Raw genomic sequence first — 15,088 nt, 5'->3', positions numbered from 1 at the left:
TGAAAGTAACGCAACCCGCAGTGGCGCGTCTGTGCATGCACGGGTTGCGATTCGCGACTTCTGCGCATGCGCGTGACGTCATTTTGCACTTCTGCACATGCGCGAGCAGCGAAACCCAGAAGTAACCCTTTCCGGTACTTCCAGGTTGCCGTGGGATGTAAACTGAAAGAACGTAACATGAAGCGGACGTAACATGAGGTATGACTGTATAGTGCCACGTGGGCCAAATTAAATCAACTGGCAGGCCAGATTAGGCCCCCCGAAATGCACTTTGGACATGCCTGGTGGAAAGAGTAAATTTGGGCAAAATGTTGGTGGTGGGGGTAGTATTTTAATGCCACTGATACCCTCGAACACTGCAAAAACTTTTGCATGCGTGAGCAGTACCCATGCAACAACAGACACCCACATGGAAGCTCTCTTAAGTGGCTGGATATTCTTAAGACCCCTTGGGGACAGAGCTCAAACAACAAAGAAGCAAGACAAAAGGAGGAGGGAAAAAAAGAAAGAAATGGATTAACAAGAAAGCTGCAACTCACCAGCCATTTGTTGAATGCCGCTGAAGGCACCCAAGTTACTGGAGGAGGTTGCTTGCTGCAGAAGCTGCAAATTAACAACAACAACATTAATGAGGTTAATAACGCAACAAGTTAAAGATTAAAACAAAATTATCTGAATCAAATTAAATTTGGGATACTTATAGTTTCCTTTACATTTATACAGTCTCTTGCTTCTGCCTGGTGTTGAAATGAAGGTCCCCAGAGTCGATGCTGTAAATCCATATTAATGTCTAATCTCTATTAAGAAACACACAGACACTGGGGAAACTCAATAACATTGCTGCTTTAAAACAATTAATCAATTTACTCTTTTTAACAGCCAGGTGTTAAATCTATTTCAGCCCGGCGTAGCGTGACTAATCATTGCCCTCTGCAGTCTAGCAGTTACCATAACTCATCTCCGTCAATCACAGTCTATTTTTCCACCTCCCCACTTAAAACAGAGACTTATCGCTCGGGCATATTTTGTGGTGTATGTTCAGGTGAGAGTGCACAACTTTGCTTCATCCAGCATGCCTGAGGGGAAATGCTAAGTCAAAGGGCTTGAGGACCCTGTGCTGAATAGTATTTTGGGCACCCCTGAAAGTAAGGAGCCCCTCTTTCTCCCAGATCTGCATTTGCACAGGCAAGCCAAAGAAGCCACGCAGAGCGCTATGCGCACAGATGCACGCTTACTACCTGACAATTGCGACATCAGGTGGTGACCTGCATGTGTGACCGGCCCACTAGAGACATGACACCACAAACAGAACATTTACGGTGATGCAAATGCATTGTTTTCCAATGGATACAATTCACGTATACAAGTCGTTCAGTGTACAGACATCAAGTGTACAGATATTCAGGCATGTGCAGACCAGGCTCTAGCGACAGATATGCACAGATCCAGACATTCTCACCCTGCGATTCCCCACTGCATATTATGGTCTGCTTGGCTGTGTTTATTTATTGTTAAATTTAAATCCTGACCTTCCCACCCAGGGTATTCTCCTCATCGTGTTCAGCACATCCTGCCCCAAAAGGGATACAGGTACTGCTCGTGTTATGCAAAAAAGTCATACAAAGTGAGGCGAGGCAACATCTTTCACAGGGCCATTGAATCATAGAATTGTAGAACTGGAAGGGACACCATGGGTCATCTAGTCTAACCCCCCACAATGCATTCCATAGTTTGTAACGTTAAGCTGTATACAAGCTCCATTCATGCCTTCTGCATGCACACAGCATTTCCCTGTTGACTGTGGAGCTGGGACAAGCTTTAAGCCCCCTACATTGCACCTGCGTTTAGAATTAATTGCATGTCGCACATGGATGTTTGCAGAGAAATCCCTACGATTAAGCCAGCACCTACGTGGGTGTAGAGGCTCTGTGTGACGGAAACGACTGCACAATCATGGAGAGCGGGTTCATGTGAGCAGATGCACGAGTAGAGGGCTTCCTCTGGAGAAAATCAAGTGCTGCCTGCAATTATTGCAGAAAGTAGCTGTGATATTATGGGGGCTGGAAGTGCAACCTTGCTCCGCTGTCACCATGGAAATGCAGCACATCTGAGTAATGTGTGAATTGGGCTGCTGCCTTTCAAGGTAGGCAAAATTCTTCATCAGGAAGCCAGTGAAAAGACGATCCCCTACAAAGATATCGCCGGCCCATTTTTGCACCGTTTTCTACTGGAGTGGCAACTGTCTGTATCAACACAATAAAGGAACATCTGCTATGATCTGAATCTGGGGGAAAGAAGGGTTTTAAAGGCACAAGACCAAACCATTCTGAGAGGGGCTGTGGGCTTAACTTCACACAGAGCTATGTGTATTCCCTGCTTGCATTTCCTTTAAAAACCCCCAAACAAATTCAAGTTTCTAGTCCTTACTACTGTGAGAATAGGTTTAAAATGGTTTGGATCCATCCACTCAGTTAGTTGAACTCAGCTCCTATCAAAACCTGTGGGACCAACCGATTTCACTTTGAACTAAGCCTGACTAACATAGCCTGGATCCAATGCATTATTTGGATAATGCAAAACTTAGAAGCTAGGGGGATGGAGGAAGGGTGGCTGAATGGTTAGGAGTGGGAGGTCCAATACAGGCTTTTTGTGCCTCCCAACACCTGAGAATAAGTTGTGCAAAATGAGGAACGAATGCAAATCTGAATATTGTATTCAGCTCCTCTGTACGTGTGGTTTTATATAAGTGCATATTACCCTGACTCTATAACGTCCTGGTTGATCCTGCCCTGTCTTGCTGTACTCTGTGGGCTCCTTCCCAACACTCCAAATCATGGCTTGGATGATGGAAAGGAACCGACTCACAGAGACAGAAAAATGTGCACAAAGGAATCACTTGATCAGTTCATATCCAATTATTTAATATGAAGTTTATATGTTAAATGAATGCATATGCAGTACTGTAATGCATACTGCTCAACTGTCGTGTGTTGGACAGTGTTCTCGAAGCTATAAACAAGAGTCTGACCAAACTGCGGGAGGCAGTGGAAGACAGGAGTGGCTGGCGTGCTCTGGTCCATGGTGTCACGAAGAGTCAGACACGACTAAATGACTAAACAACAACAACCGCCCTGATTTAAGCTGGACATCCTGGACACTTCTGATTGGAACTCAGAATGTCCCATTTTTTAGTCTGGTATTCTAGTGTGGGTCAGCTGGGGAGGGCCTGGGTGCTTGAGAGAGCCAGTGTGGTATAGTGGTTAAGAGTGGTAGACTTGTAATCTGGTGAACCGGGTTCATGTCTCCACTCCTCCACATGCAGCTGCTGGGTGACCTTGGGCCAGTCACACTTCTCTGAAGTCTCTCAGCCTCACTCACCTCATAGAGTGTTTGTTGTGGGGGAGGAAGGGAAAGGAGATTGTTAACCACTTTGAGACTCCTTAGGGTAGTGATAAAGCGGGATATCAAATCCAAACTCTTCTCCTCCTCTTCTTCTTGACCTCTCCCATGCCTTCTGATTCTTCCCTACAAATTCCTTCTTTCCTCAACTGTTTTTCACTTGGCTAGGCCTACTTTTGGTTTGGAGTCTGGACCATAGCTGTCAACTTTTCCCTTTTTTAAAGGGAAATTCCCTTATTCCGAATAGTATTCCTTGCAAGAAAAGGGAAAAGTTGACAGCTATGGTCTGGATGGTGAAGAATAAATTTACAACAATCTGGGAAGGATCAGCTCCTCTTGCAAGTAGCAGCATAATCCAGAAGAGCATAGGCAGCTTCCTTAAACCTGACTCAGACCACTGGGCCCATCTCATCTACAATGACTACCAGCAGATTTCCAAGATTTCAGATGGGACATATCGGGAACCTGGGATGTTCTCTGTGTACAGCACTTTCTTCTTTGCCCCTGAGCTCTACACAGAACTCGAGAGTTGGAAGGTGCTCCGAGAGGCATCTAGTCTATCCCCTTGCAATTGCAATCTTTAGCCCAATGTGGGGCTAGAACCCCTGACCCTGTGAGCCTCATGCTCTACTGACTGAGCTATCCCATGTCTATTCAGAAGTAAGCCCCACCAAATACAGTGAGCTCACTTCCAGGTAAGTACATATAAGATTGTAGCATAAGTGCCTTTCTTCTTCCTCCATTAACATTTCTGTCATGGGACAGACCCCTGGTCCATTCATCCAGGTATTGCCTAGTGTGAGTGATGCTGGTTCTCTACTCCAGAATCTTAAGCATGGGTAGGCAAACTAAGGCCCGGGGGCCGGATCTGGCCCAATCATCTTCTAAATCTGGCCCATGGACGGTCCAGGAATCAGCGTGTTTTTACATGAGTAGAATGTATTCTTTTATTTAAAATGCATCTCTGGGTTATTTGTGGGGCCTGCCTGGTGTTTTTACATGAGTAGAATGTGTGCATCTCTGGGTTATTTGTGGGGCATAGGGATTTGTTCATTTTTTTTCCCTTTCAAAATATAGTCTGCCCCCCCCCAAGGTCTGAGGGACAGTGGACCGGCCCCCTGCTGAAAAAAACCCTGGTCTTAAGCAAAGGTATGCTCCAGTCCTGCTACCTGTGATCTAGTTAAACCCAGATGCCAGGGATCAAACGCTCCACATTTGAGATTTTGCTACTTTGGAGAACCCCTTTGCAGCTCATATTAAGCTGATGTTTTCATGCACAGACCCATTCAAGTACATGCAACAGAGACGTGGGGAGGAATTCTGTGTGCAAGAGATAAATACCGTATTTTCTGCTCTATAAGACTCACTTTTTCCCTCCTAAAAAGTAAGGGGAAATGTGTGTGCGCCTTATGGAGCGAATGCAGGCTGCGCAGCTATCCCTGAAGCCAGAACAGCAAGAGGGATTGCTGCTTTCACTGCGCAGCGATCCCTCTTGCTGTTCTGGCTTCTGAGATTCAGAATATTTTTTTTCTTGTTTTCCTCCTCCAAAAACTAGGTGCGTCTTGTGGTCTGGTGCGTCTTATAGAGCGAAAAATACGGTAAATACCCCTGCTCAGACTGAATGGGCAAAGGAAGAGTGGTAGCTTTCCTTATATCTTCTGCAGTTTTGGCAAAAAGTTCCAAAATGTGAGCATTTTGCCTTTTTGCACATTAATTTTTTTAAAACTCTGATTTTAAAGTTTGTGATGCATGCATGTTTTGAACCATGTGTACAAGTGCAAGACATTTAGGATGGCTAAATCCCTACTGCTAAAATAAGGAGTCTGCAGCCCACTGAGGGGCAAATTTCCTCCCTCAAATACATCACGGTGAACACTCTTATCCAAATGCATCCATCATTTCATATCTCTGCATTACAGAAAGTGAGCAATCTCCCTCCAATCGTTTTTCAAATAAATTTGTCTTTTTCATTTTCCTTACAAAGTGCAAATAAAGTTTTGATCATCAACTTGCTCACCTTCTGCCATGCAAAGGAGACCTTGTGGAGTGAAACAAACATAATTTACAGTGACATCTGATACATGCCTACTCAAAAGTAAGCTTCATTGAGTTTAGTGAGACTTGTTTCTCAGTAAATATACAGAGAAATTGCAATGTTAGGTTGCAAGGTCTTAGGCATGAACCCCACAGAACTCAACAGGACTTACTTCTGAGTAGACATTACGTAGGATTGTGCTGTTAGCTTACAGAGCATTTTTGCAAATAGCCATTCTCAGAGGGAACATTTCAAAATGAAATGAAGGGTAACATGAAATGTATGTATGAAATGTACAGGATTTCAAATAGAAGGGGTCTGGATTCCAAAAAATAGCCAGAATTGCACATATAATTAAGAATGTCAGGGATCTTTTAATTTCTCTGAAAGGTTCATATTCAACTTTCAGGAATATAGTTTTTGGTTGCTGGCAATATATATATGTGACAGGACTGAAGGAGAGACATATGCAGAACTGAGTGTTTCAGACAAAACAAAACGAAGCAAAACAAAACAAAACGAACAAGCCAACCAACAAACCACAGCAGCACAAACCACAGTGAACCACACCATATTTGCCATTGAAATAGTACCAGTATCAAATAGATCAGCTCTCTGACACTCACACTCATATCTGCACACCTGAACATACCGCACCTTAAAAAACTGAGCATTCACTCAGAATTTCACTTAAGCATCAGCATTTGAAATTCAGATTGTGAAATGTAACCATGTAAATTTGAGAAAATGCATGTGGATCATTTCCCCAAATTTCTCTTCAGCCCTTGCTGCCGTCCTTAACACAGTGCTGTCAATTTACATGACAGCTTAATGAAACAGATATTCCCTGCTATGCTTAAATATATATTCTGCTAAGTATCGCAAGTTTGCTTTGAAAGTGCTCGTAATCAAATTTAATGATTACTTACAGCCAGGTACTGTGGCGTAAGTCCTCCAAGACCTGTAAGATTCCCCCAGGTGGCAGTGTTGAGCTGTTGCATTTGTTGCGCCAGCTGCTGTTGTAAACGTCTCTGCTCCTTGTCCTTTTGGGTATCAGCAAACTTCACGACTATTGGTGAAGAACAGCCCTGCGATTGGACAGATTGGTGGGAAAAAATTCATTCTAGCATACATTTACATGAGTCTTTTTTTTTTCTTTTTCTGTTTCCCCGCCCACAAAACCATCTTGAGATGACCTGTATTAATTTAATTGATTAAATGACTCATGTAAAGGTGTGCAAAAGTTTGGATTTCTATGCAACTCAACAGCGAAAGAGGGAATGATTCGGAGTGCTTGATACTCCTGCATTCAATAGGACAATCTTTAATATCTTTTTAGAGATAGCATTAATATATTGTTTAAAGTTAGCATTAGCTGAATTAAAATAGTTTAATTAATTGAAACTCTGTTTTGAGGAAAAGCTAGTTCTGTTATGTATCGTTGGTTCTGAAGAAGGGAGGGAGGGAGGGAAAGAAGGAAGAATGAGAAAGTTGTAGATTCCTTGTTATACTTGAACTTCTTTGGGAGGGGCAATCTGGTTAATGCAAACTATAGCTAGATGAAACTATGGTTCATGATCCTGGCTTGCTTACTCACTTTAAGAGGTGGGGATCCTGCAGCCCTTGAGATATAAAAAATAATAAAATTCCTTCCAGTAGCACCTTAGAGACCAGCTAAGTTTATTATTGGTATGAGCTTTCATGTGCATAAAGAAACCAGTAGGAGAACACTTCAATCTCTCAGGACATTCTATACAAGATCTCAAAGTACAGTGGTACTTTGGGTTATAGATGCTTCAGGTTACAGACGCTTCAGGTTACAGACTCCGCTAACCCAGAAATAGTACCCTGGGTTAAGAACTTTGCTTCAGGATGAGAACAGAAATCGTGCAGCGGCGGCAGCGGGAGGCCCCATTAGCTAAAGTGGTACCTCAGGTTAAGAACAGTTTCAGGCTAAGAACGGACCTCCAGAATGAATTAAGTTCTTAACCGGAGGTACCACTGTAGCTGTCTTATTACAAAAGAATTTCAGAAATAGACTGGAAAGAGAAGTTGCTGAATTGCAACTTATTACCAAACTTAAAACCATGGAGAGACCTGGTCTGAATAGAGACATTGGATTCTTATCTCATTATACATGATAAAACCATCATGTATAATGTTTTTAGCCATCTCACCCCTTGCTTTTTCCTGTAAGACCAATTGCAGTCGTTAACAGTCAACAGGTTTACCATACCTATCAGCCAATCACCAGTTCCCACCACCCTTCTGAGTAATACCCCTCCCCACCTTCTCACTATATATAAGGGTCTGGTGACTTCTGTTTCAGTGTATCTGAAGAAGTGTGCATGCACATGAAAGCTCATACCAATAACAAATTTTGTTGGTCTCTAAGGTGCTACTGGAAGGAATTTATTTTTTGTTTCGACTATGGCAGACCAACACGGCTACCTACCTGTAACTAGAACCCTTGAGATATTGTTAGACTCCAACTCCAGCCAGTCCCAGCCACCATATCCAGTGGTCAGGAATGCTAACCGTTGTAGCCTAGCAAAATCGGGAGGTGGGGGAATAAACTCCACTCTGTGGTTTAGACTATCTGGAGAACCCAAGTTCAGATCTATTAGGGAACTCTGGTTGGTTTAAAACCAGAAGTAGATGCCCCCTAGCCCATCCTCTGCTGCACCCCACAGGAGTATAAATGAGGGAAGAGTGTGCAAGTACAAGGCACAAGCAGGTTTGTTCATGTAAAGCTAAACCATGGTTTAGTGTTACATTCAAAGTGCCCCAAAGGTTATACAGGCTGAAATCCTCCATCCTTTCCCTTGGGTACTATGCGGTCTCTTTTGGAAGTCTAAGGTTGCAGTCTTAATGCCAAGTAAACTTTTTAAGGATTAAGCAACAGACCATCCAAGAGAAGTTCTGTTCTTAATTTCCTTTCACCCCCAAAATTAATAAACAAAGCGTGCTTTTCTCCGAAGAGCTCCATAGTAGAACAATGATCAATTTTACAATAAAAAATTATGAGATGAAACTGTGGCGATAATTTGCCTTGTGCAGAAGCAACTCAGCGATATGCTGGCGTTCTAAATATTATGTGTAGAAATCGATGGTTTGGGGTGGGTGCAATCACAACTGTGCGGAAACATCCATTGATTTTAATGGCAATGGATTGCACCCTGGAACAATAGCAGTATGTCTCACAGGATCACATCTGCTTAAATGACTGTAGGAAAATGTATTTTTTTTTTCTGTTTTGGAGGTGGGGTAGGAGACAAGTAAAAATAAGTGCACAGAGGTGATCAAACAATGGTCTGTAAAGATTACAGAGAAGTCATCAAGGCATCATCATTGCTTCCCCCAAGTAGTTTAAAGTTTAATGAAAAAAATATCTTCTTGCATTCACTATATAAATTGAAGCTGTTTCCCCTCTTCCCCCCAGTTTAAATGATAGAATAGGCAACATGGCAAATTTGGATTCTGTTTCATGTCAGATTTTGTAGGAGATACAAGCAGCTTACTGCGTACTCCCAGTACACAGATGAATGAATAGAACTCTTAAAATCTCTTTCAAACGAAGCAGAAATAAATTTCAAGGACAGGAATATGAGATAGCAGTTCAAGTCTACAGTCTTTCAGCTCTGAGCTCCACATGACAGCCAATATTGTATTTATGAATGCTAACTGGCAGTAAATTGTATAAAACAATATTGCAGCATTTTGTGAATCTATAATCCGACCCCGCTCCCCACCAGTCTGCTTCATATTTCATCAGGAAAGAATTTCAAGAGCACAAACATCACAATGATTGAAATCATACATAGCATAGTGGCTTCGTATCGGAAAATAATTGTTATTGCCCTAACTAATTTGTTCCATGATAAAAAATAAATAAAAAAAAATTAGTTGCCTTCGACTAATGAAATAATTGAGCATAACTTCACATATATATCTGTATATCACACATATATATGCATAGGGGATTAAATAGCAATCTAAGAAGCCATTAACTTTTGGGGAAACTTGTTCCTATCAACATTTTCATTCTCATCATTTTGGATTTCATGTTTGCACTGAAAAATACGTTGTGGAGTGTACTGAAGAAGTGAAAATAATGAAATCAGGGACAGAAAATAACGTCACTATTTCAGTTGAAACCTGATTGCATAATATATAATCTTCCATTTGAAAAGAATTCTCTTTGCATTAAACATGAAATCAAAGTGCCAGTGGCATTATACTTTCTGGTTGAGTGTCCAGATTTAATATTAGCTATTGAAAGTCAACTCTTTTACCATAATAGTGTTGACATTAATAACCAAGGAAGGGATAACATAATAGTATATTGACCTAAACCAATATATTCTCTCCTCCCGCCATCCTATTCACTATCTTAAGATGAGCAGGTATTTCCCCATTTTATAATTTTACAGTTTTTGTCTGTCTCCATCCCATTAATTCTTTCTCTCTGTCAAATCCAGCATTTGTGCTTCTCCTCTGAGCAGTACATGGAAAACCATTTCTGAGCTTTCTTTCAGAAGACATTGGTATACTCTCAGGAGTTCCGCCCATGTCTGAAGATAGTGAGAAAGCAAAAGGAGAATTGAACATTACTTTAAAAATCTATCTTCAGACATAGATGAACTTCATAGGAACACACCAGGTCTTTAAAAGGCCATGTTGAAAATGGCACCCCATCCCATTCACATTATGTTTTGGCCAAGTTTCCCCCTTGGTTCTGAAATGGCCTGCTCACCCTCTAACACTCTGAAGCCAAAATATGGGGTGCCACTTTCCCAGACAACATCTTCCCGTTTTTTTAGGGCGAGAGCATGGTGGCCATTTTGATTATCTTGCATAATTTCGTGCCAGGGTCTCCCCCCAATGCTTTTGGGGGGCACAACACCCAAAAATGTGCATTTTGAGGTGCCACACAAGATTACAGCCCTGAGAAAAGCATATTTTTTTTTGGGGGGGGGGTGGAATCGCGCTGTGAAATCGCAAAAAATCACGGCAACCAGAATGACAACTATTCTCTCACAATAAAAAACGGGATGTCCCTTTTTTCCTGGGACGCTTGCGGGGTATGAACCTAGCGATCTCCAGATGTTCTGGATGATAGCTCCTACCAGGCCCAGTCACAGCTGCTGGTTAGGGCTGAAGGGAGTTGTAATCCAAAGTGTCTAGAGGGAGCCAGGATGGCAAAGTTGCTCTAAGAATTAGGGGTTGTATGCAGACTTTACGGGTGGATGGGATGCTGAAGGGAAGAAGAGAAGTTGGGACAGTTCCACTGTGCTTTGTGGAAGTCTGTTGTGCTATGATTCTGGGTGGTTACAGGTAACTTAAAAGCCACTTTGGCACATAAGCGGTATATAAATTAGTATCAATAAACAAATTTCCATACCTCTGAGGTTCTAATACATTCCTATTTCAAATCTTCTCCAACCAGGTTGGGTTCAGGAGCCTCATTAAATTAGGCCAATATAGCCCTCCCCTTTTCTCAAGAGGCAATACATAATAAAATGTGTATTGCTAACATTACAAGATTTAGAACATGAAAAAAGAGGAAGGGTGTCTCATTGAACCCAAAGAGGTTTCTATTTTTTAAAGTTCCTGTTTTTTGTTTATGTTTATATCAACATTTCTATTTAAATGCCATTTAATAGTGAAGACAACTGGGTTCCTTTCTGTGGCAGGAGTCACATCTAAAGATGTAGACTCTCAATGCCTTAAAAATGGATAGCACTGGAAAGAAAAACACATTGATTATAAAATATCAAAATAATCTTGACTAAAGTCAGGAGAGATCGGAAAGACAATAGCTTTGCAATGCCAATATCAATATTTCTGGAGAATACAGAAGACAGTGACATTTCCATGCACTTTTATATTTTTCTTTGCTCATTATACAAAGCAGTTCAATGACACAGACACACTGTTGGGATTCATTTTAGTACCCATCATGCTTTGGGAAAGTAGAGCATTGCAAAAGGGGGGAAAATATTATTCAAGGAAACTGAACAATCCTCATTTGAAAAGAAAAGAGAATACAAAAAAAAAAAGCAAGAAACAAGTGCACATTACACCAAAATGCTTTTTTAGAGGAGATAATCAATACACAGATACAGTATACATAATACAATATAACATGCATTCTCAAATGATTAAATTAGAAGATCCAGAATAAGACATAGTTGACTGGTGAGGCTCTTTTGTGCAAAATTCTGAAAGACCATGACATAAATCACAGACTGGGGTTGGGGGAGGGGACACCTTTATTTAGGCAAGTAAACACTTTCAGTGCAAGCCAAAGATGGAGTAGATATTTGCTCTCTCTCGAGAGAGAGAGATTAGTAATTTGTTGTTTTCTGACATAATTTGAATTTTCATTGGGTAGCTACAGTAATAGATGCTTTTATGCAGGGGAAGGGGAGCCCAAACGCTGCCCTTTTCCATGTCGCTTGGCCAGTACAAATTTTTGACTGGAGCGTGGATTGTTTAAAATAATATATACATATAAAGGAAAATCCAGTGTGTTAAATGTATACGTAGCTTGCCAGATGGGCAAAGTGGTATTTCAGCGAACCATATTATTATCTGTTGAATGCCACCATATTGTGAAATAGCAGCAGAGAGATCATCCTACATTCTCAGACAATTAAGGGAAGTAAATGTCAGAGAGATGGGGAAACAAAAGAGCGGAGGGAGTCGGCAAAAGTTTAAGTCTGTGATTGTCATGCGTCTGATCTTCTCCGGGAGAGCATGGCTTTACATTCTCAATCATTTGCACAAAGAAAAACAAAGAAAGGGCAGATGATACAGTACTGTACCTCCATGGTCTGAGACTGGTGCATGGCTTTGATTGCATTCTGTGCCATTGCCCTTGTCGAAAACGTGACAAACGCACAGCCTGTGGGAACAAGGGGACAGGGAGCAGGAAAGACAAAAAAACAACAAGACAGAAGGGTTGGACGCTTGTTAAACCAACACAGTCTACGAGAACGGCCACAAGACGACACTGTTCTCCGTAGTACATAAAATTAAAAAAAATAATAACCAAACCGAAAAAAGAAAAGAAAAACCACTTCTCTAATTTATTTGGCTCAGCAGAATGCTGGCTCACTGATCTGACCATAGATTGGTAGGGTGGGGAGAGGAGGGAGGCAAGGAAAGAGAAAGAGAGAGGAAGGAAGGGGGGGGACTGACTTTGGGTGAGAAAAACGACAGCAACGCATTGGGGGTGTTTTCCCCTCACCCTTCTAAGCAGCAGGGCTTGAAAACCAATGATGGTCTTTTAGATGTATCTCCTATTCCTTGTCGGTCGTTTATTTAAGATGTCCGGGAACTTAGAGGTTATTTGTTTAAAGCCACAGTGAAAAGACTGCTTGCTTCATGGACGAACACATGGTTTAGTAACCGAATTAAGCATTGACCAACGACATAGCAAAAATTACAGTGTAGATGTGGTGGGTTTATAGCTTAAAATGCTAGTGGGGAGGGCGTCTCTGGTCTGCGGCTGCTGCTTTTGCACTATGAAAGTTTCAGGTTGACTACACTTTCTAAGATTATGCAGGGTGTGTGGGACTGAGGAAGAGGCATAAGTTACATTACTTTAAATAATCCCCAAATTCTTGTCAGTCAACTCTGCAAGTGTAAGCGTGTTTGTGTGGATGAGATTTTTACTCACCCCAAAATAAAACACTGGTAGTAAATGCTTAAACCAAAAACAACACATGACCTCAAAAGCTAATTGGTCTGATCCAGGCCATCGCCTTTGCTCAAAAGTGCACATGTGTACGCAAAGATGGGAGCAGGTTGAAACACATAAATAAATGCAAAGAGTTTTGCTGTTTCTGCATCGTGAATAGAAAATGACAGCCGTAATTCCAGGGAAAAAATAGAAGGCTGCCAGCCTAGGTGAACGGATAAAATGATTCTCCATGGCACTTTATCAATCTGACTAGCTGCATGGTGGCAAGCATGATCAAACAAACGGACTGCACTGAATGTACCTAATTTGGCACATATTTCCAAAAGTGCCTTTCATTTACGGTGCTTTGCTTTGACGCTACTCGTCTTGCCACTCTTTCCCTAACTCTTGACTCATGCTTCCTTGGCCTCCACTTTCCATGCTGCCATTTTATTTTATTTTTGTATATGGTATTATGACACCACTGATGACATCATGGCACTGCATCGGATGAGATGATTACACAAACGTGTAGAAACAAAATCATGTGGGTTACGAAAGACAATTGTGTTAAATGGCAGTACAGTGGTACCTCGGGTTACAAACACCTCGGGTTACAGACTCCGCTAACACGGAAGTAGTACCTCAGGTTAAGAGCTTTACCTCAGGATGAGAACAGAAATCGCATGCTGGAGGCGCGGCGGGAGTGGGAGGCCCCATTAGCTAAAGTGGTACCTCACGTTAAGAACGGTTTGGGGATAAGAACAGACGAATAAAGTACGTAACCAGAGGTACCACCGTACAGGTCAGGGCTGGGGAACCTTTTCCTTCACTCCACACCCCCCTGAGGGTTGCATTCTGTCTGGGTTCACATGCTGGTAGTAGGCAGGAGGGCCAGAGCCCAAATTGGGTCTCTCTTTTTCTGCTGCGCCCATCTCTCTCTTTCTCTGTGTCATCCCTTTCTATCATTCCTTCTCTCCTTCCTCCTTCTGCTAGGACAGGAGCAGATCACTCTTTCCAGTGGCTTGAACTGGTCACTTGCCAAGAAGGCTTCAGAACTGGGCCCGGGGTCCTTGCCTGCTCTGCCAAGGCCAAAGGTTTCCCACCCTTTGCGTAGGCGAAATGAAGCTGAGGACAGGGAGGACAAAAAAGGAGGGATATGGTATTGAGAAGCAGAAGCCAGGAAAATGAAAGGATGCTGAACAGTGTTTAAATGGGGGGGGGGGGCCAATATACAAATGGGCTGGAAGCGTGCAGGGTCCTACATTTGAACTAGGCATGGGGAACCCGGTGTACTTTGGTTTCTCTCTGTTTTTCATTTTCCCCAGTCTTCAGTTTAGTTTTCCACATTTCCACATCAGTTTGCTGGTTTTTAACAAATTTGCCAGCATTTCAGCGCCAACTCCTCCCAATATACACATCTTTTGTGCATAGTTTTGCCCAATGCACACATTCTTGCAGGTGATTTTCTTCAATGTATAATGCATTTTACACCCTTGTGCAAATTAATTGAAACAAATCATGTTTTCTATCTGTACTCAAAACAAATACGAAAAGTCAGTTGATCATTATGGTGTCGGGAGCCTGCAGCCAATAGAATGAATGATGCGCTTGCCACAATATATGGAGGTTCTACGAGAGAGAGTTATTCCAGAGCTGGAAAAGAGGTATCCTGATGGTACTGGGATATCGCAGCAGGACCTATCCCCCTGTCGCACATCGAAAGCGGTGAAGAAATTCATGACAGAGCAGCAAATACAGGTACTTGATTGACCAGGGAACTCCCCGGACGTAGATCCCATTGAGAATTTGTGGGCTATATGCAAAAGTCGCCTCCATGCTGTAGACTGTACGACTATGGAGAAGCTCATTCAGGCGCTGATTCAAGTGTGGTACAGGGATCCAAAAATCAACAGTGACTGTTCAAAACTAGTAGACTCCATGCCAAACTGTGTTCAAGTGCT

The 15,088-nt window shown here is 42.2% G+C and overlaps 1 protein-coding gene across 30 annotated transcripts in view; it reads right to left on the bottom strand.

Moving 5' to 3' along the window:
* Positions 1 to 15,088, bottom strand: part of CELF2 (CUGBP Elav-like family member 2) — a 561,934-nt gene that overhangs the window by 50,737 nt on the left and 496,109 nt on the right. For 15 of the 30 annotated variants that reach the window (XM_079992647.1, XM_079992627.1, XM_079992629.1 and 12 more), the window contains 4 exons: positions 12,265 to 12,344; positions 6,364 to 6,522; positions 714 to 797; positions 540 to 603 (listed from right to left, as the gene is read on the bottom strand). In XM_079992647.1, the coding sequence (XP_079848773.1) occupies positions 540 to 603; positions 714 to 797; positions 6,364 to 6,522; positions 12,265 to 12,344 (387 nt within the window). The remainder of the gene's footprint in view (positions 1 to 539; positions 604 to 713; positions 798 to 6,363; positions 6,523 to 12,264; positions 12,345 to 15,088) is intronic. The other 15 variants (XM_079992637.1, XM_079992641.1, XM_079992639.1 and 12 more) reach the window with 1 other exon arrangement.

The sequence above is a fragment of the Podarcis cretensis genome (genome assembly GCF_951804945.1).
Source record: "Podarcis cretensis genome assembly, chromosome: 10".
NCBI lineage: Eukaryota > Metazoa > Chordata > Lepidosauria > Squamata > Lacertidae > Podarcis > Podarcis cretensis.
Note: the sequence above shows the minus strand (reverse complement) of the source record. Positions and strands in the feature narration are given on the sequence as shown.